Raw genomic sequence first — 26,443 nt, forward strand, 5'->3', positions numbered from 1 at the left:
ACAGCTAATACAGAAGGGGGCCGCCTGAGCTAAACCTGCATCTCTCCTCCGCCCACCAAAAACTCATCCACTCTTCTTCACTCTGCTACTGCATCATCGACAACCGCCCTTTCTCCTTCTCTCTGTTTTTTTCCTTCTTGACTTGAAACTTTGAGATACCCTTTGACGACTTATTCCCACACTCTTCATCACAATGGCTGACACTGTCTTCCCCGAAGGTATGTCACCTGCAGCCCTGTCTTGTGTTATCGCCAGCCTCCCCCCTCCCGGGTCCGGTCCTGCTCTCTGTCGCCGCGCCCACCGACAATTAGCAGGACCTACCTTGGGATTGCTTCATCCTGATCGCATCTCCTCACGCTCCGTGTCAATGTTTCGAAGCACTCGCTAACCCCTCTCCCCGCAGTCCTCTGGGCCCAGCGATCCTCCGTCGCCGACCCCGCCAAGAACTTCATCTACCTGACCCTCACGGTCCCCGATGTGCCCAAGGATGGCCTCACCCTCGACCTCAAGCCCACCAGCCTCAGCTTTACCGGCACCTCATCCACTCTCAAGAGGAAGTACCACGTCGAGCTCGAGTTCTGGGGCGAGATCGACCCCGCCGAGAGCAAGATCAACCACACTGCCAAGAACATTGAGATCAAGCTTCACAAGAAGGAGCTCAAGGAGGAGTACTGGCCTCGGTTGCTCAAGGAGTCTAAGCGTGTTCACTTCCTCAAGACCGACTTTGACAAGTGGGTCGACGAGGATGAGCAGAACGAGGCTCCTGAGGATGACTTCTCTCAGTTTGGCGGCATGAGTGAGTAAACCTGAGATAACCGATGCGCAGCAAAGCTAACTGGATACTACAGACGGCATGCCTGGTATGGGCGACATGGGTGGTGACTTTGGTGGCATCGACTTCTCCAAGCTCGGAGGCGGTGCTGGTTTCCCCGGCGCCGAGGGAGCAGGTGACGACGATGAGGGTGACGATGATGACGACGAGGACCTGCCCGCTCTTGAGGGTGACGACAAGAAGGAGGCTGACAAGCCCGCTGCTGCCGCCGCTGCCCCTGCGGCCACCGAGAAGAAGGACTAAATGGAAGCACGAATGTTTGTTGCTGCGATCGAGAGGAGCATCTCTTAACAACTGGATGGATCAGGCGGTGGCTTAGGCGTTGTGCTACTTGGTTCTTATGGATCCATCGTTGAAAATGCACTGCCCGTTTCGATATGGAGAAAAAATGGAAAAAGTATAAAGTAATAATGTCTCCTTGATGACTCCGTGTAATCTTGTGTGTGTGCTGTGAAACTCTTGTCGTCTTGGTGAAATGCTGTGTTGCGCCAGAGCCTCTTGTTCAATGTCTTGGGTTCTCGTTTCAGGGCTGGCTGAATCTGCACTCTACGAGACATGGCTTTTGTTGTAGATGACTTTTCTACAGTTGGCTTCTTTGATTCACAACTGGCAACTGGTTGACAACTCGCAACATAAGCTGATCCATTATAACGTTTAAACTTTACATATATCAAGTTGGCAAACCAAGTGCGTGGAACCTTGTCTTATTCCATCTATTATACATTTCACCTGCTCAGCCCGGCTCAGCACCAAGTCAGGTCTGGTGCCCATTAGGAAAAGCCTTGGACCGGGCTTTCGTCGACAAGTAGCAGGACGAGGGAGTAGAATGAGATCAAAAGCAATAACAAATGCAAAACCAGCTGCCCCGTTATCCGACCTCAGAGTGTCCCTCTTCCTCTCCTCAAAAACAATCTGTTGTGACAGTAACCATGGGGAACCCAGCGTGTCCTTGCTCCTCAGCATGTGCCAAATAGCAACTTGTTTTTGATGTTTATTAATTATTTCTCGCAATACCCTTCATTCTCGCGTAAATTGCTCACTATCGTTGTGGTTAGCTTCGTTTGTCGATGAGTATAGCATCAAGTACATACAGCAATACCATCCATGTCAGCATCACCGCTAGCGGCAGCTGGTGCCGGGGCTGGAGCAGCCGCGTTGTTGGCCTCAGGGTTGGCCGCAGAGTCGAAGTAGTCGTTCATCTCTGAGTCGAGTTCCTCGCGAGTCTTCTTCGCGGGACGGTTGTTGCGACCACGGCGCTTCTTGTTGGCAGCAGCTCCCTTGGCAACACCACCCTTGGCAGCGCCGGCGTTGTGCTTGTCAGCAGCGGCCGACTTGGGCTGAGCCTTGGGCTGACTATTGCTTGTTAGCGCACTTCTTGTTCTCCTGTGAATCAACTTACGTGGTGCGCTCAGCGAGAGTCTTGACAGCAGGGATGACCTTGTCGGCCTGGGCGGCTCCGACAACGATCTCGATCTGTTCAAGTTAGAAATTGTGGACAGGATCGGTGTTAACCAGAGCGTACCTTGATAGGTCGGTTGTCAACCAAGAGGCCGTTCAACTTCTGGAAGGCCTTGCTGGCGCCGTCCGACTTGTGGAAGGTCACGTTGGCGATACCACGGCTTTGCGAGTTGGGGCCGTAAGAGATCTCGACTCGCTTGATGGGACCAACGGACTGGACGAAATACTCCTATCGGGGGGAAACAGTGTTAGTCTTCCGAAGTGTAGTTGTACGATAACCGCCATTCCATTCCGTCTTCGAGCCTCGATCGTTCCAGTTCCGGGAGAGTTTTACGTCGCCAGGGTTTGGCAGTCATTGCGGGCGAGTTGCCAGCGAGCAGAGCAGTAAGCCGATGCTAGAATCCTCGTTGCCCACCCGGGGCTTTGATGATCAGTTGGAGCATGAGACCACCCACACGGTCCTCGTTTCCAAAGCACAGCCCACATCTCGGGATCCCAGCCCAAGTTCTATACCGGTGTAGTAACTCGACAGATCAACTGCCAGAAAGACGAACAACATGTTTCTAAAAGCCCAAGTTCGCATACGGCCGAGGGATGATCGAATACTCCGGATCCTCGAGGATTCTGTGCATGTGCTCACTGCTTGCTCGCTGAAGTCGGCGCGGGATTTCAGAGACGGTTTCATCCGAAGGAAATCGCTGGCCGTGGCTGGTGGAATGCGCATATCGTTTCGACAAGCCTCCATCCGTTGGAGTCGGCGCTATACAAGCAAGGAAAGCTGACCAGGCATTTCCTGCGAAATCATCGCGCGACAAGGATGTTCTCAACTTCCGACAGTTACCATGTTCCAGGCACTTTTCGTCGAGGAAGGAGAATGAGCGTCCGATAGCTCCGGGCCAGCAGGCTGAGTCGATAGACTAGCCGATAAGACGCGACGTCGAAAGGCAAAAAGGAGAGCGGCGATGAAGAACAGGTCGAACAAAGTCCGGGGCATCAAGAGCCACAGCGGAGACATACCTTAATCTGCTGCTCCGAGACGTCCTTAGGCTGTGACGCGTTAGTGAGGGGCCATGCCAAGATCGGTTGGGAATCTTACCAGATTGCTGACGATAATCTTGCTGTCACTGTTGGTGGGGGTCGCCTTTGCCGGAACGGGCTTTGCGCCAGCACCGCGAGCGGGCTTCGAGTTCTTCTGGATACCTCCGACAGGCGCGGCTGCGGCGGGGCGTCCGGTGGAACGACGCGGGTTGTTGCGACGGCGAGCGCTACGGCGCTGGGCCTGAGTGATGTCCTCAAGAGCTTGGTCGAGCTTGCCAGACATTGTGTTTGTTGGTGTGAAAATGTTGGTAAAGTTGGGTCAATGAAAAAAGATGAGAGGCAATGGAATGCCTTTCGGGTCGAGAATCGATGCTGTTCTGGCTGATATAGCGGTCAGATCAGCAGGTAGATCGAATGACACGTCTTGTCTGGTGTCAAAAGCGCGATGCGGAAATGAGGCGATGACAAAGGCTTGATGTCAACGACGGCGCGTAGTCGCAGCGTGTGAGAAGAAGCGAAAGGTGGTCGCAAGGTGCGTTCTGGTGATTGAAAGGGATGAAAGAAACGGCGCGCAGGGATTAAGGCGGGCCGGTGAAAGAAGAAGAAGTTTTGAGATGTGGGTGTGCTTTGTTTGGAGTTGGGTTGGGTTGAAAGATGGAGGAGAAGAGGGAGTTGGAGAGAGGGACAGATGCTAGAAAAACACGGGGTGGGCGTTGCTTCTTGGTCCTTCCGACGCCTGCCTAAGGAGCTGAGCGCGCAGGCGCGGGTCGCTTAAGGCGTCGCCGGTGCGCTAATCTACTTTGGGTTGTGCTTAGCCACAAATCGCCACAACGACAACATGCAGTGCCAATCAGTGGATGAGATGGAGGCCTGATGCATTGAAAGGACAACACCAACGATGGCCAGCTCCCAGAGACCTCTGTGTTTCATGCAAGGTCATTGGAATTAACAACAAGGAGGAAAAGGTTGATGAATGCGAGGTTGAACGAAAATAGCTTGTTTGGGTTGCTATGGAATCGGTCCGAGGTATGACAATGTGAGATCGCTTTCAAGAGACTTTGAGGTTATGCTCTGGCGCACTCCGAGTCCCAAGCCAGGCAGTCTTTGAAGCTCATACTTTGTAGATGCAATCGTCGAAAACGCGTCGTATGCAATACGGATGTGTCGAAAACCGAAACGCTCGCTGCCACGCAACCCTCTGAGTGATTCTTCCCCTATTGCATCGATCTTTTGTCTAGGTCCAGAATGGACTCGAATCTTTCAACAAGTTCCTTTAACGCCGAGCAGCCCTCTTCTGCAGAATAAATGTCCCAATGGTGAAATTGTACAATGCGCTATCATCCATGGCGAAATGCCATCATAGCGCAGCTTGCTTGGAGCTTCCCTTCTTCGGAGTCTCGACCTCTTTCACGGCGTTGATCTCAAGGAAATGATAGACGACAATGAGAATCATTGATGTGGTGCCGAGAAAGATGGCTAGTCGGTACAGATCGCCGTCGGAAATCATCGTTGCGGTTGAATCGAAGGATCGAGAGAGGATGGTTGGTACTGGGAGCTTCGTGAGGTCAGCGACTGCTTTGCGCGATACGGGCACTGGAACTCGTTGTTTACCAGTAATATCTGTAATTAACAGGATAGCCTGCGCACGTAAATGCGATGTCTGCAAATTCAAGGAAGACGGCGAAACTCGAGTGCACGCGAATCTGTAGATGGTGATGGGAGCTATCCAACTGGCCAGATGGAGCTTTGGTCGCTTCAACCACTGAGGTAAGCGTCACGCCAGGGGCTTCGAGAGGTACGTACTCGTGTCAAGCGGCGCCGGACTGTCCGCCAGAATCTGACCCCCGACTCGCGGCCTGGGGACGAATCCACCAAAAAAAAAGTCTTGGGCAGAACTGCCTCGCACGTGACTCATTGTGACTTCATCCTCCACCCAATACAGCCCAGCCCACCAACTATCAGCAATCTTTAACACTCATCTTTTTTCCCATCTGGCGGCATTGGTGTCGGCTTTGCACAACTGGGAAACCTGGGAAATACGGCACCGGAAACGATTTTCGATCGAATAAACTGTTGAGCGCCTCCCGCTTGTCTTTACTTCGAACGATTACCCCGCCACCGACCGCCCATCATGCCTCCCAAGAAGGGCAAGGAGCCCGTCGCCAAGAAGGCGACCAAGTCGGTCGAGGACCGGACTTTTGGTATGAAGAATAAAAAGGGTGGTGCTGCCAAGAAGGAAATTGCCCGTATGTCGGCGAACCTCAAGAACAGTGGCAGTGCAGAGGAGAAGCGTAAGCAGGCTGAGAAGGAAGCCCGAGAACGCGAGAAGAAGGCCGCCGAGGAGGCCCGTAGGGAGACAGAGGCATTGTTGAACAAGCCTGCTCAGGTTCAAAAGGTGCCTTTCGGTGTCGACCCCAAGACAGTTGTATGCATCTTTTACAAAAAAGGCAACTGTGAGAAGGGAAGGAAGTGCAAGTTTGCACACGACCTGTCCATCGAGCGCAAGACGGAGAAGAAGAACCTGTACAGCGACACCCGAAAAGAAGAGGAGGAAACTAAGAAGGCCGAGACTTCTGCAGACTGGGATGAAGAGAAGCTTCGAAAGGTTGTTCTGTCCAAGAAGGGTAACCAACGGACAACCACCGACAAGGTGTGCAAGTACTTTATCGAGGCCATTGAGGATGGTAAATACGGCTGGTTCTGGATTTGCCCCAATGGCGGCGACAAGTGCATGTACAAGCATGCTCTCCCCCCTGGGTACGTATACCTTGTCTTGATATGTGATAGCATGCTAATTGGATGCAGATTCATTCTGAAGACCAAGGAACAGAGAGCGGCCGAGAAGGCACTCCTGGACAAGTCGCCACTGAAGACCCTTACGCTGGAAGACTTCCTGGAGTCGGAGCGACACAAGTTGACTGGCAATTTGACGCCAGTGACGCCCGAGACTTTTGCCAAATGGAAGAAGGAGCGTCTGGACAAGAAGGCCGCCGAGGAACAGGCGCGCAAGGCCAAGGAAAACACTGGACGTGCCCTCTTCGAGAGTGGCAAGTGGAGAGACGAGGACGATTCAGAGGCCACAGACGACGAGGACGACGACGTGTGGAACCTGGAGAAGCTCAGGAAGGAGACAGAAGCTATCCGATCAGAGAAGGAAGAGGCTCGTTTGGCTGCACAATACGATACGCCGAATTTTGGCACTCCAGGCGCCGATACACCAGCAGAAGACACACCGGCCGAGACTCTAGCCGAGGAGGCATCAGCAGAGGAGACTCTAGCCGAGGAGACCCCAGCAGAGGAAAAGTCTGGATCTTGAGCTCTTGGGAATACTGGCGCATGGAGCATGTAGAGTCTAGAAGATCGAGTATCTGGGATTTCGCCGAGTACTCACTTGTTGAGCTCGCCGGGGAACAGACCATCCAGAGGCAAGCCGAGCCCTGCTGCCGACCTCACGCCAGTGACACCACAAGCGAGAGGCGCGAGCCGGTTCTCCATGGCGATCCGTTGCCTTGCCAATCCTCCACAGGAGGAGGGATGACGTCTTTTCCCCGAGTAGAATATATCATGGTGGCATACGAGCTGACAAGAGAATGGCTTAACCCCTGTGTGACTAGGCAAACATGGCGGCATTCGTGCAGAACATGGCAGACTTGGGCTTATGCCGTGTGGGCTCGGGCAGCATGTAGATGTGAGGCGTGGTGATGTGAAGCAGAGTAAGCCGCGGTTTACCTTGGGTGGAGTTTTGATGGATGGCGGGGGATGCATGAGTGCCGGGGTCAAAGGGGGTCGGATGCACAGATCTGGTGCAGATCATGAGAGTTCCGGGAGTGTAAGGGTTGTTTCCGACCGTGATGAGCGGCACTGGAGCGGGCTGGACTCTTTGACATGTCATCATGGGCGTCGGGGGGTTAACGCGGCTGTCCAACCCGAGCCAGAGTGTTGCTGTGACTGCGGGGAGAGGATTTGCGCCCGCGGCTATTGGATGATCAAGTATCCGGACTTGAAAGTCCGCCTGATTCCACAGAGCTTCGGTTGAGAAACGGCAAAGGCTTTGGGATGATTCGAGTTCGGAGCATTCCGGGGCACATGATGTCTGAAGGGTCGTCTCATCTCATGATGGGGGGGGATGCTTGATGTTGAGTCTTGGAGTTGAACAAGCTGAAAGAGAACAACCACACAAGAAGCTCAGAAATGCAGCTGAAGGTGATCCATCATTGAAAAAGAAACGAGAAATGCAACCCAGAAAGTAGAGGGACTATTGAAAGCATGTGATGAAGCACTCGGCAGTTAGTGCCTGTACCAACGAACAAGGTCTAGTCGCCGGACACCAACAACCGATCTTGATGGCCTTACAGGGCTCCAACGAACCTGTCTTTCAGTGAACGTAGGCCCTGAAGACACGCTGCCTCTAGGGACGACATGCCTTGAGATGGAGGGGGGCGACCCCGCAGACAGTGGCTTCCATTTCCCGTCGTCTCTCCCGCACGATAAGCGAGGTCAGCCTCTGAGGTGCGCTCCATTTTCCATATCCGAGGATTTGTACATTGGCACTTTGAAGTTCGCAAGAGAGACATGACCCGTTCTTTCTCCCCCGCGCCTTAAGTTCTTCTGGCAGGCCAATTGATAGGTACTTGAATACATATCTCCACCCTCGCTGCCGCAGACCTCAACCCTCCAACCTTCATCTTTCATTCCCCTCCTCCCCTAATTTGACTGTTTGTCCAGAAGCTACAAACTTGGCATCCAACTGCCCGCTGCCGTTCGCCGCCGCCGTCTGCCGCGGGCACCCGGACGCCCGAGCGTCCGAGCAGAGAGAAAGAGCCGCCCACCGCCCGATAACCCGCCGCCGCTCCGACCCCCGACCTCCGAAACTGGGCCCCTCGAACCCCTCCGTCGATTTTCCCGCCCATCGTCTCTTACACTCGGCTCTCTGGTGTCTCGCGTCTGAATGGACCCTGCGGCTGTCCGCGACAGGCCGTGTTTCGACCGCGCCTCCGAATAACAGCTGCTGCCAAGCAAAAACACCGGCTTCGCAACTCGATCTTCGCTCAGGCCTCCCGTCGTCTCTTGGCCTGGCCTTACCCCCCTCGGCGCCCTCTGGTCTGAGGCCCAATTGCTCTCTCCCCCCGAGAGCGGGAGGTAGCAATGACTGCTGAAGCTCGACTGGCCCACCAAGATGTTACAGGCCATCAATCGTCATCGTCGTCATTCCCATCCCCGGCTGCAGCTGCAAGCTCTGCAATCATCATGCCCGACGGCGCTGGACGGCGACGCGATGGCGAGACGACGGCCATGACCGCGACGGGCGCCGCCGTCACCGCAACACCAAAGAACCATTCCTACCACCGATTCATCAAGCGATATCGAACAGAGATCTCGGCCAGCTCATCCAGTGTCTTCTCTACCCTCGCCGCGTTTCCTCTCGATAGTGTCAAGACGCGCATGCAGACATACCATTACAAGGGATTTCTTGATTGCGTGCGGCATACCTACGCAAATGAAAAGCTCGGCGGTTTTTTTCGAGGTATAATCTAGCCGATTGAGATCACCTGTTATTCCTTCCTCTAACCTGAGTATTGTAGGCGTCACGGCCCCGATGGCCAGCATCACCCTCGTCCGTACCGTCTCCTTCTCGATCTACCAACGCGCCAAATACTCCTATTCCAGCTGGGTGAAGCGAAATTTCGGATTCGACATCATCGACCACGTCAACCAACGCGGTACATACCCAAATCTCTACTCAGTCGCATGCTTTGGGGCCGCTGGCGCGACTGCTGGTTCCGCCATAACATTCCTCGCCTGTCCCTTTGAGCTCACAAAACTCAGCGCCCAGGTCTCTGTCCTGCTGGCCGAACGGGGTGTTAGCAATGGAGGTAGTCACGCGGTGGCTGCTAGCTATCAGAACAAGGGCACGCTGCGGACAATGGCCAACATAATTAAGCATCGCGGCGTGCTGGGACTTTACACTGGCTTTACACTTCATCTATGTACGTGATTTATACGAATCATGGGGCAGCCGATGCTAACGGACTTCCTAGTACGCGATACCTTGGGAACGGCAATCTATTTTATGGTGTATGAAAGCGGGAAGCAGGTCGGAAACACATTGGCTGGCGATCATCCTAACAGTAATAAGGCGGCCGTTGTAGCCGCCGGGGGTATGTGTGGGCTGGTCTCTTGGGCTATGATATGTGAGTAGTTTTCAAGTTGTTGCTCGTTTTGCATACTGACAATATGTGTAGATCCCATCGACTCGGCCAAGAGCATCTACCAGCGCAACTCCCTCCTCTATTCCAAAGGCCAGACGGTCGAGCCAGCACCCAAGATCGAGTTCTTTAAGCGGCACATGTATCGCGGCCTCGGGGTTTCCATGACTCGCTCTTGCGTGGTGAACGCCATCTTCTTTTCATCGTTTGAATTTATCAAGAAACACATCGACTCTCTCGAAGATGAGGGCAGGATCTGATAAGTCCTGACCGAAAGATGTATGAAAAAACAGATATCCCGGTTGGTGGGGGCTTTGGGACTTTTTTAACTTGGGTAACTCTGGATGATTACCCCTGGGCAAATACGGGCACAGATGCATGCATTATGAAAGGGCGTTTTTTTGGAATCGTGTGTTGACTTTGTCTGTTTATCTATTGTATCCCCTTCACACCCGCTGTGTCAGATTAGCCATGAGTGGAGAGATGGCGAAAGGCTTAAGATGGTCAACACAATGGCGGCTGTGAAAGGAGGGCCACACGGCGAATGAGCGGAGATGGGTGATCCCCTTGGACTAGGGAGAATGTAGCGACAATAAACAGCCCCTTGAAAGACCATACTACTTGCGTATGCATAAAGACTTACTCTGTATGCCTAGTCACTGTCACTAGAGCATTTGAAGCGGTTTACTGTGGTACTTGTATGAGAGGATGAGATGTTGCTTTGAGTCTGACTACCTAGTTCCCTGATGGGACATATAGGCCCCTGTCCTAGCCTCCCACATCCTCAATCATTGTATTCCTCCACCCATAGCCTTTCCATCCTTCACATCACCCATGTCATGTCGTGCCTTCACTTCTTCTCACCCTCCTTGCCCTGCTTATCAGCCTGAGTCTTGGCGTGCTCGGCCTTGTCAGCCCCGGACTGGGCCTTCTTGGCAAACTCAGGATCGTTGCCAGACTTGGCCTATAGCATAGTGTTAGGCATCTTGGAGGTGTTTGGTTTTGCGAGAGGGAAGTGATAGGTAACTCACATTGGCCGCCATGACGCGGGACTTGGCCTCCTGGGTGTAGTCGACCTTCTTGTTGTTGTTGTCGTTGCCAGACATGATTGTGAAGAGTGAGGTTAAGTAGAAAGTGAAAGCTGTTGGCTGAGATGTGGCGGGTTGAGTGGTCCTGAGTTTAGTAGTTGTGAGTTGAGTTGAGTTGTAGTGTGTGTTGATGAGCAGGAGAAGTTGGTGAAAGGTGGGAGAGGTCAGGGGTATTTATACTTTTCCTGGATGGGGGAGCCCTTGGTTGAGTCTGGTTGGTAAACAGAAGTGATCTCTTCCTCTGTATTGTGTGCTGGTGTCGGCACTCGCTGTTGTGGCTGTTCTGCTTGCAAGTAGACTTGTTGTATCGGCAAGCAACATCCGTTGGGAGGACAAAACATCCACAACTAACAATCAATAGCTAGGAACTACCCAATAGTTTGTGTTTATACACAGGATGCTAGCATTTCTTCCCTAGGGTTTGCTTCGGGACAGTTTTCTCTCTTTGTTGGTTGGGAACATACCTTTGTTGGCGGCAATAATCAACAGGTTGAAACGATGGCGATTGCAAGGGAGGCTTGTATTTGGAAACAATCCTGGCGCTCTTTCCAGGAAACATGAATGTTTAGCAACAATGACAGTTTGATGAGCATATCTGGGACCATCAAACTGATTCAACTAGAAGACTTTGCCAGTTTGACGATATCCCTTTGACCTAAAACATTTCTGTGACCAAACCGACAAGTTCGATGTGGTCTGGCTTCTGTTGGGTGAGAAGTGCCGGGAAGGCTATCCTTCAAGCTGGAAGGGCGCTTGCATTTCAAGGAAGTTGTCAAATAGGTTTGTCAGTGTGACAGCTTAGAGCCTAGGGAGTATGGAAGCTGTCCAAGATGCGAAATGCAATGAACTGTATGACTCCATACCGTGTGTTACAAAGTTGACCCAGACACCTCCAAAAGCTTCAGGAAACTACATGTCATGATCGTGAATTATTTTGGGTATTCTAGATGTACTCGTTTCTCGTCCAAACCTCTATTTCTCTCAGACAAGTCCCACCCTTGGTAATGAGTAGCCTGTTGATCGCATATCCTAGCAATACAACCAATTCGATGCCCATGTCTATGGGCCAAAGTTGGCGTGTACACCAAACCGAGCCATGTTCTGGGGTACAGGTGTTTACTGTAGTTTCCAAACAATCTCATTTGCGCAAACATTTCAGCAGAGGTGCAATCCTAGACCTCTTGCTCAGACCAACTCGGTAGACAGGTTTGTTGAGGATTGCCGATAGTCCTCGAGAGGGAGTCGTGGTCTTGCTCGAGACTGCTGGCTTCTCCTCTTTCTCTTCCTTTCTTGGCGTTGCCGTATCTTCTGGGGGCTTGGAAGGCTCGTCTTCGCTGGGACCGGTCTTGTTAATAACATTTGGTTTGGATTCTTGCAACACAGCCTTGTCATCTCGGCTATCCATGGCTTCTTTGCTCTCCTCTTCCTGCTCATCGTCGATCTTGACCTCCTCGACTTGATGCTGTGTTTCAAGCTTTGCCTTAGATCGCTTAGTGACCTTGGCGGAAGGAACCGCATTGCCAACAGACAGCTGCTCGACTTGTGGACTCGCTTCCTTCGTTTCTGTTGCAGGTTGACCCGCCTTCCTTGGCCTGCCTCTCTTCTTCTTTGGCTTCGTGACTGGTGTCGCTTCTGGTTGATCCACCGGTTGAGCTTCTTCTGCTGCTGCCTTTTTCTTTGGTCGCCCTCTCGGCTTCTTTGCTTTGGCGGGGGGTTTCGGGTCTGGTTCCGTGGGAAGCTCCGCCGGAGGTTCTACCAGGGGCTCTACCGGAGGCTCTGCTGGAGGTTCCAGGTGCTGCGGCTCGTTGTCGACTGCCCTTGTCTCCTCCACAGCTGGTAATTTTGGTTGGTCGACTCTGGTCGGTTCTGGCACCTCATCAACCACTGGCTCAGCCGGACTCTCACGTCTCTGACGCTCTCGCTGTCTCGGCTGCTTCTCCCTTGGTGGTGACTCGCCCCCAGCAATGACGTCGGGTGATGAATCCCACCTCAGTCCAACAGACTGCCCAGTCGCCATCCTCAGCGGGTCCATCATACTCGACGGCACCGGGGCCGTGCTCGGCATTGGAGCGGTGCTCATCAGACAAGTCCCGATGCTCCGAGGGGTGTTAACGTTGGTTGCCTCGTCGCTTGAACCGATGTTCTGGATGTTGAACTGATAAATCGGGGGTAATGGTTGGTTTAGACTGTCGCTAGATGGCATATGCACACTCTCGTACTCCATCTTTTGAGTTTCAGTCAAGGGCTTTGGGGCGATGTAGAAAGAAACATCGTCCATGACTGGTAGCGTGGGCGGGAGCATGCTGGGTGTTGGCGCTGGCTGTGATTCTCGTCCTTCATTGTCATTGCTGAAGGGAATGGTGACCAGGTCAACTTCATTGGATCCTTGAAGGGATGTTTCTGGATAGTCCACCTTCCTTCGTTTTCTCCTCCCCGATGGCGAGATCTCTAGCCCGTCATGAACTGGATCTGGATTCCTTCCAGACTTCGTGTTTAGTAGGTCCCATGTGGTTTTTGAAGTTGACCCCAAAGTCTGCTGTGGCTCTCGGCGTTTAATGCGAATCTTCGTTTTCGGGCGTCTCTGCCCAACTTCAGGAGAGCTCGGTACATCCCAGGGATCATCCATAACGGCCGTGGGTGCCTTCTTCCTCCCTGGTGTTGACGCCTGCGTGAATTCATCCGGGGTGTTTCCATACTGGGCCTTTTGCCCTTTTGCGCCTGTGCGGTCTGTGACAGAGGCGAGTGACGATGGCTCAACCAGTCCTGTTACGGTACGCTTGAATGGTGCTGGTGCTGTCATTTCGGAGCTTGAGAGTTGATCCTGGTTGTAAGATCGGGTCGTCCCTTCTGGAACATAAGTTCGAGCTGCGTCATTCTGCTCGTCGTAGATATTCCGGAAGAAGGACGGATCTGTTGATGTTGTCGCGCGGCTTACACGCCCTGAAGAATTACTTGTCGCAGCCTCAGCTCCAGCAGGCGAGATTGGCCCCCTTGGAGGCGGGGAGTAACTATGGTCCTCGTCATCATCAGAGTCTAGGATGATGATGGGAGGCATCCTGGCGGGCGACACACCAAGGTGCTGATTGCATGTGTCAATTGTATTCTTCACCTGAGAGACAAGGCGAGCGTGTTGTGACGTGGGGCCTTCTGACACGCGTGAGCACGTGACCTCGCATGTTTGGCACGATGGTCAGCAACACCACAACTCAAGTCCACAACCTCAAGATGCACATGAGACAATTTACTTGGTAAAACACTCAAATCACACTAAGGCAGGTTGGAAAAGGGTTTCATAATTATGAAAAATAGGTCAATTTGTTGATTTTAGACCTCCATCTGCTCCCAATTGGGAGGGTATATGCAAATGTTGAATGCTCGCCAAACCATCCGTCCCATTCCCAATATCATTCCGTATCCGTAGGTTAACTTTTGGGATTCCACAAACACTACTGGTCTTTTTTGACCAGCCCCAAACGCCGATGTTGAAATCGTAGCTGATCCGCAGATTCAGCCTCCACATAAAAGCACACTCCTTATTAACACAGTCATCATCATCATCACCATACGCCACCTTCCCCTTCAACCCTCAAGCACACAGCATGGGTTGATATTTACTGGGCGTACTTGGTGCGGAAGTACTTAGCGGCGTTAACCATGTTGCTAAGAGCCTCCTTGGTCTCCTTCCACTGGCGGGTCTTGAGACCGCAGTCAGGGTCGATCCAGAGCTGCTCAGGCTTGAGGAACTGAAGCATCTCCTCGATGCGGTCCTTGATCTCCTGCTCGCTGGGGACACGAGGGGAGTGGATGTCGTAGACACCAGGGCCGATGTGGCGGGGGTAGGCAGAGTCGACGAAGACACGGAGGAGCTTGGCGTCAGACTTGCTGTTCTCGATGGACAGAACATCGGCATCGAGGGCAGCGATGGCGTGGAAGAAGTCCTGGAACTCAGAGTAGCAGAAGTGGGAGTGGATCTGAGTGGAGTCCTCGACACCAGTGGTGGACAGGCGGAAAGCCTTGACAGCCCACTTGAGGTAGGCGTCACGCTCCTCACCGGAGCGGAGAGGGAGACCCTCACGGAGAGCGGGCTCATCGACCTGGATGACGTCGACACCGGCCTTCTCAAGGTCGACGACCTCGTCACGGAGGGCGAGAGCAAGCTGCTCAGCCTGGACGGACTGGTGGACGTCGTCACGGGGGAAAGACCATCGGAGGCAGGTGACGGGACCAGTGAGCATACCCTTCATGGGCTTGCTGGAGACGGTAACGGCGTACTTGGACTCCTTGACAGTCATGGGGGCAGGGCGGGAGATGTCACCGACAATGATAGGAGGTCGGACGCATCGGGAGCCGTAAGACTGAACCCAGGCGTGGGTGGTGAAGGTGTAACCATCCAGGCGCTCACCGAAGAACTGAACCATGTCGTTTCGCTCGGGCTCACCGTGGACGAAGACATCAAGGCCAAGCTCCTCCTGGATCTTGATGTTCTCATCAATCTCCTTCTCGATGAAGCGGTCGTACTCCTCAAGGGTGATCTCGCCCTTGGTGAACTTGTTTCGCTGGACACGGATCTCCTTGGTCTGGGGGAAGGAGCCGATGGTGGTGGTGGGGAAGAGAGGGAGGTTCAGCTTCTTCTGCTGCTGGCTGATACGGGCAGGGAACTCGCTCTTGCGGTTGTAGTCTTGCTCGGTGATCTTGGACTGGCGGTCCTTGACCTGGGGGTTGTTGGTTCGGGGGGAGGTGGCACGAGCCTGGATGGACTTGGCGTTGGCCTCAAGCTGCTCACGGACAGCAGCAGGGCCCTCAGTAACAGCCTTGGCAATGAGGGCAATCTCGGAAGCCTTCTCAGTGGCGAAAGAGAACCAGTCGGCAACCTCGGGGTCCAGCTTCTTCTCGCTGGCAAGAGTGTGAGGGGTGTGGAGGAGGGAAGAGGAGGTGGCGGCAATGACACGGTCCTTGCCGAGCTTCTGGATGGCAGTCTCGACAATCTCAATAGCGCGCTTCAGGTTGGTCTTCCAGATGTTGCGGCCGTCGACGACACCAGCAGAGAGGACAGTCTTGGGGCCGAGGGCACCGAGGACCTTCTCGAGCTGCTCAGGGTTGCGGACAAGGTCGATGTGGACACCATAGACCTCCTTGGGGAGGAGGTCAAGGTTGTGGACGATGTCACCGAAGTAGGTGGTGAAGACGAGCTTGGGGATCTTGTCACCCAGGCTGGCGAACTTCTCATAGGCGGGCTTGAAGGCAGCCTTGGTCTTGGCAGGGAGATCGAAGACGAGGACGGGCTCATCGATCTGGACAGTCTCGGCACCAGCCTCCTTGAGCTGGGTAAGGAGCTGCTCGTAGACGGGCAGAAGCTTCTCGAGGAGGTCGATGGGGTCGACGGACTGACCACGGTCGGCCTTGCCGAGGTGGAGGAAGGAGACGGGACCAACGAGGACGGGGCGGGTGGGGATGCCAGCCTCCTTGGCCTCCTTGAACTCATTGACAGCCTTGGGGCTGGAAGTGAGAGTGAAGGTCTGGTTGTCCTGGAGGGTAGGCTTCACGTAGTGGTAGTTGGAGTCGAACCACTTGACCATCTCCAGAGAGGGGACATCGACGCCCTCCTTCTGGTGACCACGGCCCATGGCGAAGTACTGGTCAATGGGGTCGAGACCATCCTTGGTGTATCGCTCGGGAACGGCCTGAGAGGTGGGGTCAGCACATGCTTATGACATAAGATTGTATGAGGTGAACATACACCAAAGTCCTGGATCTGGTGAAGGACCTGGTCGTAGAGGGCGAAGTCGTTGCTGGGGATGACATCGACACCGGCATCCTGCTGGATCTTCCAGTGGGCAAGACGGAGACGCTTGGCCTCAGCGAGGAGGTCAGCCTGGGAGATCTTTCCACCCCAGTCTAAGCTTTGTTAGCGGTGAGGCCCAGATAGATATTTTTCAGTGAGACTGACAAGCTTCGGTGGCCTTCTTCAGGTCACGGTTGACACCCATACGGGGGAAACCGAGGATCGCGGACTGAACCATCTTGGCGGTTTATCCGTATCTGGATGATTCTTTTGTTTTGAAAGATGCTATTGTAGATGTTAGAAGCAGAGTTTTCGTCAGAGAGCGTGGGGAGCACGGAGCAGGCGGGGAGAAGGGCGGGGTGAGGGGCAGTCGGCTCGCAAGAGCTGGAGGGGAGCTTGAAGAGGGAGCTTCACGTACAGATTGGTTCAGAGCCCTTGCCTGTACCAAATTGGATCAATTGAGAGATCCTTTTCGAGAGAGAACAGAGGGCAAAGAGAGGATGAAGAGGAAAAGAAGAAGAAGAGAAGAAGGGAAGGAGCGGAGGTAGAAAAATGTTTTTGAGACGAAAATCTCAGGCAGGGAGACCAGGCCGAAAGCGGGGGAGGGGTAAAAATGTGATGAATTGGCTGCTCATTGGCACCACCTCAGACACAAACACACAGGGGAGCTTCAAAGTTCTGATCTTCATGCTCATGGCAGTACGTACCTCCATCCTACGACAGCAACACCTCAATCTGCGCAATCTCACGTATTCGCACAACAGGCGTGCCGTGGTTGGTTGGCCGGGGATGGCGGTTGCCGGAGTGGATGTCCAGGGCCTCTCAGGCGGCTTGCGGGCTGTCGGCGACGCTAATGGAGGGGCAGTTTGCAGCAGCTTTGCAGCTTTTTGCAAGGGTTTGCACCGTTTTCGCAGGGCGAACGGGGCGGGGCCAGCAGGCGTCCGCGAAGGCGTGCTTGGTCTCGGCTCCCGAGGGTCAATCACCTCATTAACCCAAGCCCTTTTCTCTCCATTGAGACGCCGTAGAGCAAGCTAAGGATCTGAGGCCAAATTTTACGCCGCCGTAGATCGGCCTTTGCACCCACTCTTTGCCACTTTGTTGTCTGATCGACCGTTCTTTGCTCCCCACCAAGAGTCCATCTCATCGTCTCCTGCCATCGCGTGCCGCTGAAGATGCCACGTGCCCCATCATTGTCTCTCTGCGCTTGGTGTTACGAGTGTTTGAACCTACGGTCTATGTAACTGTAGCTACCGGGCAATATCGGGGTCAATCGGCCATTCTATCGGGCTTCTCTCGATGTTCGGTTGAGAGGCTTAGTCCTTACGTGAGACATCATGACTCCATGGATCCATGTCTGAGTTTACCAACCCCTCCCGCCACGAATTGTTGGGAAGGGGAGGCTGTGGACGCGAATCATGTAGCCCGATAACCATAATCGGAATTCACCTTGATTTTGAGGCCCTTTACCTTGATTCGTGGCACTTTTGACCTAGACATCTATTGGGCAAGGTTCCGTCTAGGATTATGAGCTATGTTTCTTCAAGGTGAAACCTTCGCGTACGAGCATGATTGGATTGCGATTGCTACTTTACTACGTAGTAAACTGCCGCCATTTTTCAATTGCCAATTCGATGATGATCATAAACTCCAAACTGCTTCCGTGATGACTGCAATGCCTCCCAGTAGCTGCTCCAATCAAGCATCAAGGAGCCATGGGCGGAAACCAAACTCTGCATCAAATACCTAAGGTCCCGTGAATGGGTGTTACAAAATGGAAACGAACTGGGGAGATGACGACCCATTGGCATCGATCCAATACAATTGGATCAAGGGGAACAAATGATACCAAAATGCAAGATATGAGTTTGTGCTTTCCTTCCTTACCTCTTATCATGCTTTCGGTAGAGCAAGGCAAGAGGCAACTCCACTGTGCACGAGGCATGGCGCGAATGCCCTCATAGGTAGGGAAAGAACAACCTGAGAGAAGCCGCAGACATAACTACCTACCTCGACAAAGACTTCCCTGCCATCTATTCTACTTCCACTGACCCTTGGATTCCTCGTCCTTCAACCTTTGGACGTCTTTCTTGGTCTTCTTCATCTCCATTCTGGTCGTCCTCGTTCTTGGCCCTTCACGGGCACATGAAACCAATGCTTTCTTGGAACACCATCATTCATCCTCGACCTTCTTTTGTGGCTTTCTCCAGACAAATCCAATGACGCTGTTTTGCTGTTGCAGGCCTCATCGCATGACCCCAGGAACATCATCACCCCCCCTTCAAGATGTAGCCCTTCAGCCAATTCCCTCTTCAACCTCACCTACTGGGCAGGGACAAGCAGACTCGGAGCTAAAGCACCAACCTTCACTGATTGGGCTATCTGATGCTCCATGGGCGATGCCAAATCATCAAGGCTCCTATGACAATGGTTCCATTATCCATCACCCCCTCGACGACGATTCCGACAGCGATCAGGATCAACCCCACGCAGCCAAGAAGGGAGGCTGCGCTTTTGACGCCGTGCGGAACAAGCTCATTCGAACCATGTCTCACGATTCGAGTACCAAGAACCCATCACTTACTTCTCTTGGCAATAGTGACGAGGAGATCGCACGACGAGCCGAGTTGAGGCGTCTGATGCGTCAAAGAATCCAGGATGAGCTGCAAACAGAACAACCAGACGACGACATGGAAAACAAGCCTGTGCATGGCATTCGCTGCATAGCATCCATAGTCAACCTCGGCTTGCCAAGTGCTGGACCTCGAGACGCCATTGAATTCGGTGTCAACAAATCTCCCTCCCTCGACGTCCGAGTATCGCGGTCTGGTAAGGAGCAATCTCACGAAAGAGATATACCAGAGCCGCAAAACACCACGGATGACCAGAAAAAAGTGGTATTGGATCCAAAAAGTCCTACGGAAGGAGACAACAAGGCTGAGAAAGATGGTGATAAAGGCGATGGAGCCGGTCTTGCTATCAGCCTCCCATCACAAACACCACGGTCCGGACAAATAGAGCAAGCCCATTCTCAGAAGTCTTTCCAGTTGTCTAATAGTTCCACTCGCCTTGATCGCATTTTGGGCCCTGACAATAGCTTCAATAGCCGCCATGCTTCTTCTTCCGCCGATGGTCACTCGGCTCTTGGAGTGTGGCTGATTGCTCAGGGTCTTCGTTCACGAGACAATTCGACCCTTCACTTTAACGATGACGAAGAGGAAGAAGAAGACGGGGGCGTGATCAGTAACTCTCAGGGCGAAAGCCAACCTGTAGCTGCGGAAGCAGCTAAGAAAGAGCCGATTTCAGACTCCCAGAACATTGTATCGAAGGATGACAAGTTACCAGCCAACGAAGTGCCTGTGGCCCCGGGTACACTTGACAGGGCAGAGCCAAGTGGTGGATTCAATTCAGAACGATGCAAGATGGATCCTCATCCCAAGATAGGCTCTCGACGCATTGGGCACAGTTCCTCACCTCTTTCTCAAGAACGAACTGGAGCACCAACGGTGGCAACAACTCGCAACTCCCTTGTCGACAACTCATCGTCATGCTATCCATCCAAGTTCCAACCAAGCCCTGCTCGCTCTCGACAGAATTTGTATAGTCTAGATCTCAAAGAACTCGAAGGCATGGAAATGTCCCCTTTCAAGTGTGAGTTCTTGATCACCCATCACACAGCGTCAATTAACACGACGTCCAGGGCAGGCGAAATCCACCCAGGACCAAGACAGTTCCGAGAAACAACAACAGAACTCAAGCAATGATAGTGAACCTCGAAGCAAAGATATTGACCTTGGTCAGGGCTGCCAAGGCCAAACCCCCACCCAGGCCGCTCCCAATACAGCATCTCGGTCACAATCAGAGTGTGCAAGTTTTCTTCAACGTGAGGCCGAACTTGGGACGATTGAGAGGCGATTTGGTGACCTACTCACTCGAAAAAAGCCCAAGAGTCAGCATGCAAGCCGGTTCCGCGAAGAATTCAACGAGCCCTCTTTGGGGCAGCCTGTTAGCATGTCCTTCATGAGCAAGATTCACCTCACCGTCCCAATCCGGTTCAAGATAAGTTCTCGAAGCCTCGGTGATCACGACGAAGGAAATACGCCTGGGCTCTCACGAGAGCCAAGTCCTACGCCTAGTTTTCCAGAGACCACGGTCGGCAACAAAAAAGGAGCAAGTGATAGACGAAAGAGGCTGTCAAATCTGAGCATCCGGTCCCATATGAGCCCGCTATCATCAGAAATCTTCCAAAAGCCGCATGTAGAACGTCAGGAAAGCGCTACAGACCTGTGGCAACGTGCCATCAGGCTCGAGGCAGAAGAACGGCACAGCGGCAGCAATCGCTTAAGCACTCCCCTTCCGGACCAGCAACGAAGCACCTCATCGAACCGATCATTGAAAGTGACCAGCACACCACAAAAGAGGGCTAGCAAGGGATCTCTTTCAACAGAGAACACTCAGAGAGAAACCTCCCAGCTCACTCCAACAACTGATGAGATGTCTGGTGAGCACAATTCCAAATGGCTCATCCAAAGATGGGCTGCTCAAATGCGACCCGGGACTCCTCACACGACTGAGGGTGCTATGAGCTTGGCGTCTCTAAATCTGGAGAGTCCTCCGAGATCGTGGGCGAGGTTTCCATCATACAATAGAGAAGAGAGAAACAAGAATGCCTCAGCCAAGGATAATGTTCATCCGCGGGATTTTGCGATCAAGCTTGTCTCATCAGAGGGCCAGGTTTATTAGGCCACCGATTTGGTCCCTGGCGAAGAGAAGCAACGTGCTCAGACACTGCCGCGCTCATTTTCCGCGAGACTTGGGCAGGTGGTGAAGTCGAAGATCGTTAAACTAATGCCCTCAAGACATTTTCAACCAGAAAAGGGGCAGGTGCCTGCGAAAGGGCGAGTTAGCTCACAAACGGCTCGCCTGGAGTACCCGGAACTCGAAATCCAACCCACAGAGTCAGGGTACGAAGAACTTCGGGTACTAGAGAGGGAAATCAACAGCATGAAAGGCGAGAATAGGTTGTCAACACCCGAGGGTGAAGCGTCAAGACCACGATCCACCAAGAGTTTGGGTGACCGGATATCTGCTTTGATGCACGAGGCAGTCATGGAGGAGCACCATGGTCATGGCGATGAACCAGCCCTGGGCGAAACCGTCGCTACACCTGCCACGCCCAGTCTACTTCAAGAGAGTATTGTGGCAACAGACGTGTTTCTTACGCCGGAAAGCCGCCTCTCTTACGCCAATAGCAGTCACCAGGGAAAGTCAGGTTCAGATACAGGATCGGCAGAAATCAGAGGGCACGAAGCACTCAAGGCATTCATCGAGGCTGATCCACGTGCGAATCGTTCAAGATCGATAACCTGGGCAGGAAGGCCCCTAGCCGAACTCGCACGAAAGCAACGACGCTCTGACGACGCAACTGGCAACTTATATCAGAACGAAACGAAGAGTATCAGTATGCGGCCTCATAGCAGATGAGAAACCGTGTGAGTCAAAGGTGGATAGGCATGGTGTTATGGAGTTGAGAAAGGAAGTTGGTAAAAGACATTAATTCTGTAGGTATTCAAGGCGATGCTTGTAACTAAGTAACTACTTACGCATTTTATATCCAAACATCGAATGATATACCTGGCTTCGCACACTCTATGAAGACCTTGCTTTTGTTTCGTGACATTGTGTCGTAATGAAATGGGTGTTGAGCAACACGCATATCCCGCCATGGACACCTCAGACCTGACGATCAACGAGAACCCTGACCAGATGGGGAATCCTACAAGCCGTGGTGTAGGCATCAAGGGACAGTGAGCTAGAGTCAGTGGTCAGTATGGGCACCAAGAGGCTGGGAGGAAAGGGTGCGGTCTGGGAACCACCAGGCGACTCTAAACAAGGCCAAGACCACTTTAGACGTATTCCTTCTCCTTCTCTTCCTCCTTGTCCCTCAACTCAATACGCTCCAGCCGAGCCCTCGCCTCGTCCTCTTTGCGCTGCATTTCCTCCTTTCGTTCACGCAACGCAATACAGAAGCGAGAGCGGGCGCGAATGCTAGGACCCTTCCAGATGAAGACAAATGGAATGATACACATTAGGGCACTGAGACCTCCAAGAAGGGAACATGCACCGGGAATTTCAAGGCGACGGAACATGGGGGTTGTGGCCAGGGGTAGGACGACTGCGAATAGGGAGCGGCAGGTAGAGGCAGCGGCATTGGCGGAAGCGGCGAAGATCTCGTAGGCGTCTGTGAGATAGTTGAGCATGGCCATAAAGATGAGCATGAAACCCATGCCAAAGGGGATGCCGGCCAGCATGGGTGCGATGAAGGAGACACCTTCACGAGCGGACCAGCCGAGCCAGAACAAGGAGATGACGAAGAGGGGGCCACCGAGGCAGGCCAGAGGAAGACGACGATATTCTTCACGTTGAACCCAGGGGGCACCGCGAGCTGTAGCACGGGCTAGGGCGTTGTCCCAGGCCCAGAAGATGGGCAGAGTGATGGCTGCGCCAAAAAAGATGGGGAGATAGGCGAGGCCTGTGACACCGGGTGAGAGGCCATACACGTCTTGAAAGATGATAGGAAATGCCTGGAACGACATGTAGAAGATGGTGTAGACGAGAGAAAGGTAGGCACATGTAGTGCTGACGATGGGTTCAAAGATGAGCATGCGAAGGGGTCGGGTGAGAACCACAGTGAGGAGTTGTCTAAGGTCTGTCGACTCAAGATCGCGAGGGGCAATAGCTCGAGAAGCTGGGTCTTCCTTGCGGAGCTTGCGGGCACGGCGAGACAGGAGGATTGGTCCGTACGTCTCGGGGAGAAAAGCAATGAGAGCGAGGGTCACGCCGGCGACGATGAGGGCAATCCAGAAGACCCAACGCCAGCCAATGCTAGGACCAGCGAATCCAGAGATGATGGGAGAAAGAATAGGGCCTCCAGTTGTACACTATTACCTCGAATTAGTTTGGGTTCTTTGATCAAGTATTGGCAAGTCATGATGACGTTGGGTAACTCACCACCATGAAGATGGCAAACGCTCTCCCTCTTGTTCGGGGGTCATTATACACATCGGCCAAGATACCAGCAACAATAGCAATAGGCGAGCTTGCAAAGGCACCGCAGAAGAAGCGAAAGATGAGCAGGGCAGGCCAATTGGGGGCGAGAGCGCAAGCCATGGTGAAGACAGTAAACAGGCCAAACGTGGCGAAGCTGAGATCTCTCCGGCCGAAATGCTCGCTCAAAGGGCCCCAGATAATGGGGCCAAAGACGTAACCGATGAGGTAGACCGATATAGGCAAGACTTTCCCGGCTTGAGAGGTGATGCCAAAGTCCTCGACGATGTTAGGGATGGCCAAGCTAGGCAGGGCAGAGCCCATGGTGGAGTTGATAACTAGCACGGCCGTGTAGAAGAGAACCAGGTTCTTCTTCGACTACAGACACAGAACCATCGTCAGCAGAGTAACTACTAGACTAGATCCAAAGTTACATACCTTTGACCAGTTGTATGGGTTCTCGGGGTCGTCCAACTCCCAATTGACGAGAACCTCGTTTGTACGGCTTCGAGTTCGCGAGCGAATGTTGTGAAGGGCACCGATGCCTCGATCAGCCGCCTCTTCTTCATAGCGGGACTGAGCTTCGATCTCTTCCAGACGGTTGATCCTATCTGATAAAGTACTGCTTCTTCTCCGACCCCCTGGTTGTGTAAGCTCACGATCCAAGAAGACACAAGGGATTGCTAATCAAGGGCACAGAAAATGGTACAGCGGTGGCTTTTACTCACGGTATGGGGACGGATCCCGCATGGTCTCGCCGGATTCACTCGAAGGCATGTTGGTTTGTATGAGCTCAAGATACAGTTCAAGTTCACTGAGGTTATTCACACAAGACACGGGTCAATTGGGAGAAACAGAGTGGCAACAGGTAGTTATCCGAGGATGCAAAAAAAAGGAAGCATGTTGGCCCAGCACGCAAAGCGGAGCAATTGTCCTCTGACTCTTTTGAGTGTTCCCATGACGGTCAGTTCATCAACACAAGGGCGTTCAACCCCGCCCAAAAGCCGGGGATAAGACGGCTCCGGTCCACGATTGGCTATCTCAGAGTCCGGAGCCGGGCCTCAAAATATGGGGGGCGGTTCGGATGGGCGTGGGATGGCGCCGCCTTCGGGGGGGCAAAGTGTGTGTGTGGGAGAGCATTGCTCTGCGGGAGACCATCGTGGAGGAGGGAGGATGCTACCCGAGGTGAGTTGCCTATCCCGGACCGATCAATCGGATATCGATCGCAGCCCAGTTCGCGTTAGCGCGGAGAACATCGAGATTGCATGACGAATCGCGGCAAAGGTGATGGATAGACCGCTTTATCAACGAGGAGATTCGCCTTTGGCTCGTTTTTTTTTTTTTTCGGTCGACAGGGTTTTTGCTTTGCGGACCGGCAGTGAGAGCCGGAAAAAGTGACAAGAACACTAGGCCCGGGCAGTTGCTCTGCCATACCGACCCTGGCAGAGGCGTCCATCGGAAATAGAGACCGACTTTGAGGCCCGTTTTGGGGGCGTCACGAGATCTGCTGTCAAAGGTTGTCCAGGCTGCTGCATTTTCAAACGAACTAAGGATAAGAGTTCACCCGGTGTTGGCTTGGCATTGGCTTTTGCCTTGTCTCGTTTCGAAGGGGGGGGTATCAGGAGCTTCAAGTTTCTTGTTCAGGTCTCTAGGTTGATTTGCTTTCCGAATCTGGCATACAGCTCGACCTTGAGCTTGGTCATGTCCTCGCGGATGGACGAAAGCTTCTCCTCCAGCTCTGTCGACTCCTCCTCGAGCTTCTCTGTGGCTTCCTCGAGCATCTCCTGAGCCTGCTCTAGGGAGACGTGGAAGAAGGCATCGCCGATCTTGTACCTGTGGCGGTGGTTAGCCGTTGTTTATAGACAGAGACGGTAAGAGGGTCTGTACTGGATCTTTTCGTCCTCGTCGGCAAGTTCGAGTTCTGTGGACAAGTCGTCGAGTTCCTCCTTTTCCTTCTTCAGAGGGATCAGTATTTGTCCAACAAAGTTGTATAATTCGTTGGGCGGGTAACCCCAGCAGACGTACGTTCTTTGCGCCCAGCTCCTCCTCCAAGACAATCTCACGCTGGTGTAGCCGGCTGAATCGGTTGATCTTGTCCTGATCCTCTCGTCGCACCTCGACTTCGTCGGTCGTCTCCTCGTCCGCTTTAGACAGCTGCAGAGCCGTTAGACATGTTCGTTATCAAGGCGATATACAGGAGAGTACTTACCATGCGGCGCTGCATTATTGAGGCCATGTTGGGCAACTGAGGCGTGTCTGTTGTACGGATATCAAGCTTGTGATCTTGCGCCCACAGCTCAAAGACCACCAGAGTCCAAGGTGGGTTACAGTGCGGGGATAAGGCGTCTGGGCTGACACTGTACGCCCGAGCCCCTCCTCAGGTTCCTTCCGCACTGAAATTGCCCTGAGCGGGTCAGGCTGAGGGTGTGAAGCTCCAAGGTACGTACCTCAAGCTCGGGCGCTGCCGATTGGTCAGCTCCGCACTCAAGACACCAGGTGAGGTCAGAGAGCCGCCAGGCTGAAAACACGCCTTGTCAACTTCCAATTGCGGGGACAGCTCAAGCGTGTAAACAAGTCGACCAGCTTCATCATCATCATCGTCACCATGGCTCTCGGAAAGAAGGCATACCCCAAGGCGACTGTCAAGAAGATCATCAAGGCGCATTCTAACCACAACATCAAAAAGAATGCCGACGTCACGGTGCGTGTGGATAGACTCGCGGTCGCAACATGTCATGCTAATGTTTACATGCTATAGATCTTCCTCGACTATGTCCTATTCATGGAAACGTACGACTCCGAGACCCTACATCGATCGAAAGAATACTAATAGTCACCATTACAGCCTAGTAAAGGAAGCGGCGATCCAATCGAAGCAATCAGGCGAGCGAGGACTGTCTGCCCGAAGCGTCAAGAAGGTGACGAGAGTATGTACCACGCGATACTTCTCTTCCAACACAGACTAACAGTTCCATCCAGGACACCTTGACAAAGT

At 53.1% G+C, this 26,443-nt stretch overlaps 8 protein-coding genes across 8 annotated transcripts; 3 read left to right on the plus strand and 5 right to left on the minus strand.

Moving 5' to 3' along the window:
- Window positions 1-193: 193 nt before the first annotated feature.
- Window positions 194-1,075, plus strand: NECHADRAFT_93330 (uncharacterized protein; the record flags this gene model as incomplete). The annotated part of the gene is made up of 4 exons (XM_003047946.1): window positions 194-218; window positions 404-796; window positions 832-878; window positions 908-1,075. 4 exons carry the CDS (start codon window positions 194-196, stop codon window positions 1,073-1,075), a joined length of 633 nt encoding a protein of 210 aa, XP_003047992.1.
- A 793-nt stretch (window positions 1,076-1,868) lies between these two features.
- On the minus strand, window positions 1,869-3,611 carry NECHADRAFT_80054 (uncharacterized protein; the record flags this gene model as incomplete). Its single annotated transcript, XM_003048138.1, has 7 exons — window positions 1,869-1,871; window positions 1,924-2,185; window positions 2,232-2,305; window positions 2,355-2,519; window positions 2,931-3,050; window positions 3,308-3,337; window positions 3,387-3,611. 7 exons carry the CDS (start codon window positions 3,609-3,611, stop codon window positions 1,869-1,871), a joined length of 879 nt encoding a protein of 292 aa, XP_003048184.1.
- A 1,848-nt stretch (window positions 3,612-5,459) lies between these two features.
- On the plus strand, window positions 5,460-6,774 carry NECHADRAFT_69063 (uncharacterized protein; the record flags this gene model as incomplete). The annotated part of the gene is made up of 2 exons (XM_003047947.1): window positions 5,460-6,085; window positions 6,134-6,774. 2 exons carry the CDS (start codon window positions 5,460-5,462, stop codon window positions 6,642-6,644), a joined length of 1,137 nt encoding a protein of 378 aa, XP_003047993.1. The 3' UTR covers window positions 6,645-6,774.
- A 1,846-nt stretch (window positions 6,775-8,620) lies between these two features.
- Window positions 8,621-9,794, plus strand: NECHADRAFT_40149 (uncharacterized protein; the record flags this gene model as incomplete). The annotated part of the gene is made up of 4 exons (XM_003047948.1): window positions 8,621-8,852; window positions 8,911-9,315; window positions 9,367-9,519; window positions 9,571-9,794. The coding sequence occupies 4 exons, from the start codon at window positions 8,621-8,623 to the stop codon at window positions 9,792-9,794; spliced, it is 1,014 nt and encodes a 337-aa protein (XP_003047994.1).
- A 1,966-nt stretch (window positions 9,795-11,760) lies between these two features.
- NECHADRAFT_93333 (uncharacterized protein) lies at window positions 11,761-13,677 on the minus strand (the record flags this gene model as incomplete). The annotated part of the gene is made up of 4 exons (XM_003048139.1): window positions 11,761-12,310; window positions 12,391-12,401; window positions 12,436-13,487; window positions 13,575-13,677. The coding sequence occupies 4 exons, from the start codon at window positions 13,675-13,677 to the stop codon at window positions 11,761-11,763; spliced, it is 1,716 nt and encodes a 571-aa protein (XP_003048185.1).
- A 218-nt stretch (window positions 13,678-13,895) lies between these two features.
- NECHADRAFT_60819 (uncharacterized protein) lies at window positions 13,896-16,675 on the minus strand. The gene is made up of 3 exons (XM_003048140.1): window positions 16,570-16,675; window positions 16,360-16,517; window positions 13,896-16,303 (listed from the first exon to the last, which is right to left on the minus strand). The coding sequence occupies exons 1-3, from the start codon at window positions 16,640-16,642 to the stop codon at window positions 14,234-14,236; spliced, it is 2,301 nt and encodes a 766-aa protein (XP_003048186.1). The 5' UTR covers window positions 16,643-16,675; the 3' UTR covers window positions 13,896-14,233.
- A 5,632-nt stretch (window positions 16,676-22,307) lies between these two features.
- NECHADRAFT_93335 (uncharacterized protein) lies at window positions 22,308-24,225 on the minus strand (the record flags this gene model as incomplete). Its single annotated transcript, XM_003048141.1, has 4 exons — window positions 22,308-23,342; window positions 23,413-23,826; window positions 23,887-24,059; window positions 24,177-24,225. 4 exons carry the CDS (start codon window positions 24,223-24,225, stop codon window positions 22,308-22,310), a joined length of 1,671 nt encoding a protein of 556 aa, XP_003048187.1.
- An 858-nt stretch (window positions 24,226-25,083) lies between these two features.
- On the minus strand, window positions 25,084-25,704 carry NECHADRAFT_100392 (uncharacterized protein). The gene is made up of 4 exons (XM_003048142.1): window positions 25,658-25,704; window positions 25,474-25,602; window positions 25,336-25,403; window positions 25,084-25,281 (listed from the first exon to the last, which is right to left on the minus strand). Exons 1-4 carry the CDS (start codon window positions 25,682-25,684, stop codon window positions 25,089-25,091), a joined length of 417 nt encoding a protein of 138 aa, XP_003048188.1. The 5' UTR covers window positions 25,685-25,704; the 3' UTR covers window positions 25,084-25,088.
- Between the last annotated feature and the right edge of the window lie 739 nt (window positions 25,705-26,443).

Source organism: Fusarium vanettenii (genome assembly GCF_000151355.1).
Source record: "Fusarium vanettenii 77-13-4 chromosome 5 genomic scaffold NECHAsca_12_chr5_2_0, whole genome shotgun sequence".
NCBI classification, from domain to species: domain Eukaryota; kingdom Fungi; phylum Ascomycota; class Sordariomycetes; order Hypocreales; family Nectriaceae; genus Fusarium; species Fusarium vanettenii.

Bases quoted from the DNA above. Each gene is read 5' to 3' on its own strand.
- NECHADRAFT_60819 (XM_003048140.1), bottom strand. From the start codon at position 16,642: ATGGTTCAGTCCGCGATCCTCGGTTTCCCCCGTATGGGTGTCAACCGT. The intron at 16,518-16,569 runs GTCAGTCTCACT...AACAAAGCTTAG, and splicing joins GAAGAAGGCCACCGAAGCTT to ACTGGGGTGGAAAGATCTCC. The intron at 16,304-16,359 runs GTATGTTCACCT...CCCACCTCTCAG, and splicing joins ACCAGATCCAGGACTTTGGT to GCCGTTCCCGAGCGATACAC.
- NECHADRAFT_100392 (XM_003048142.1), bottom strand. From the start codon at position 25,684: ATGGCCTCAATAATGCAGCGCCGCATG. The intron at 25,603-25,657 runs GTAAGTACTCTC...ACGGCTCTGCAG, and splicing joins CAATAATGCAGCGCCGCATG to CTGTCTAAAGCGGACGAGGA. The intron at 25,282-25,335 runs GTACAGACCCTC...CCACCGCCACAG, and splicing joins GACGAGGACGAAAAGATCCA to GTACAAGATCGGCGATGCCT.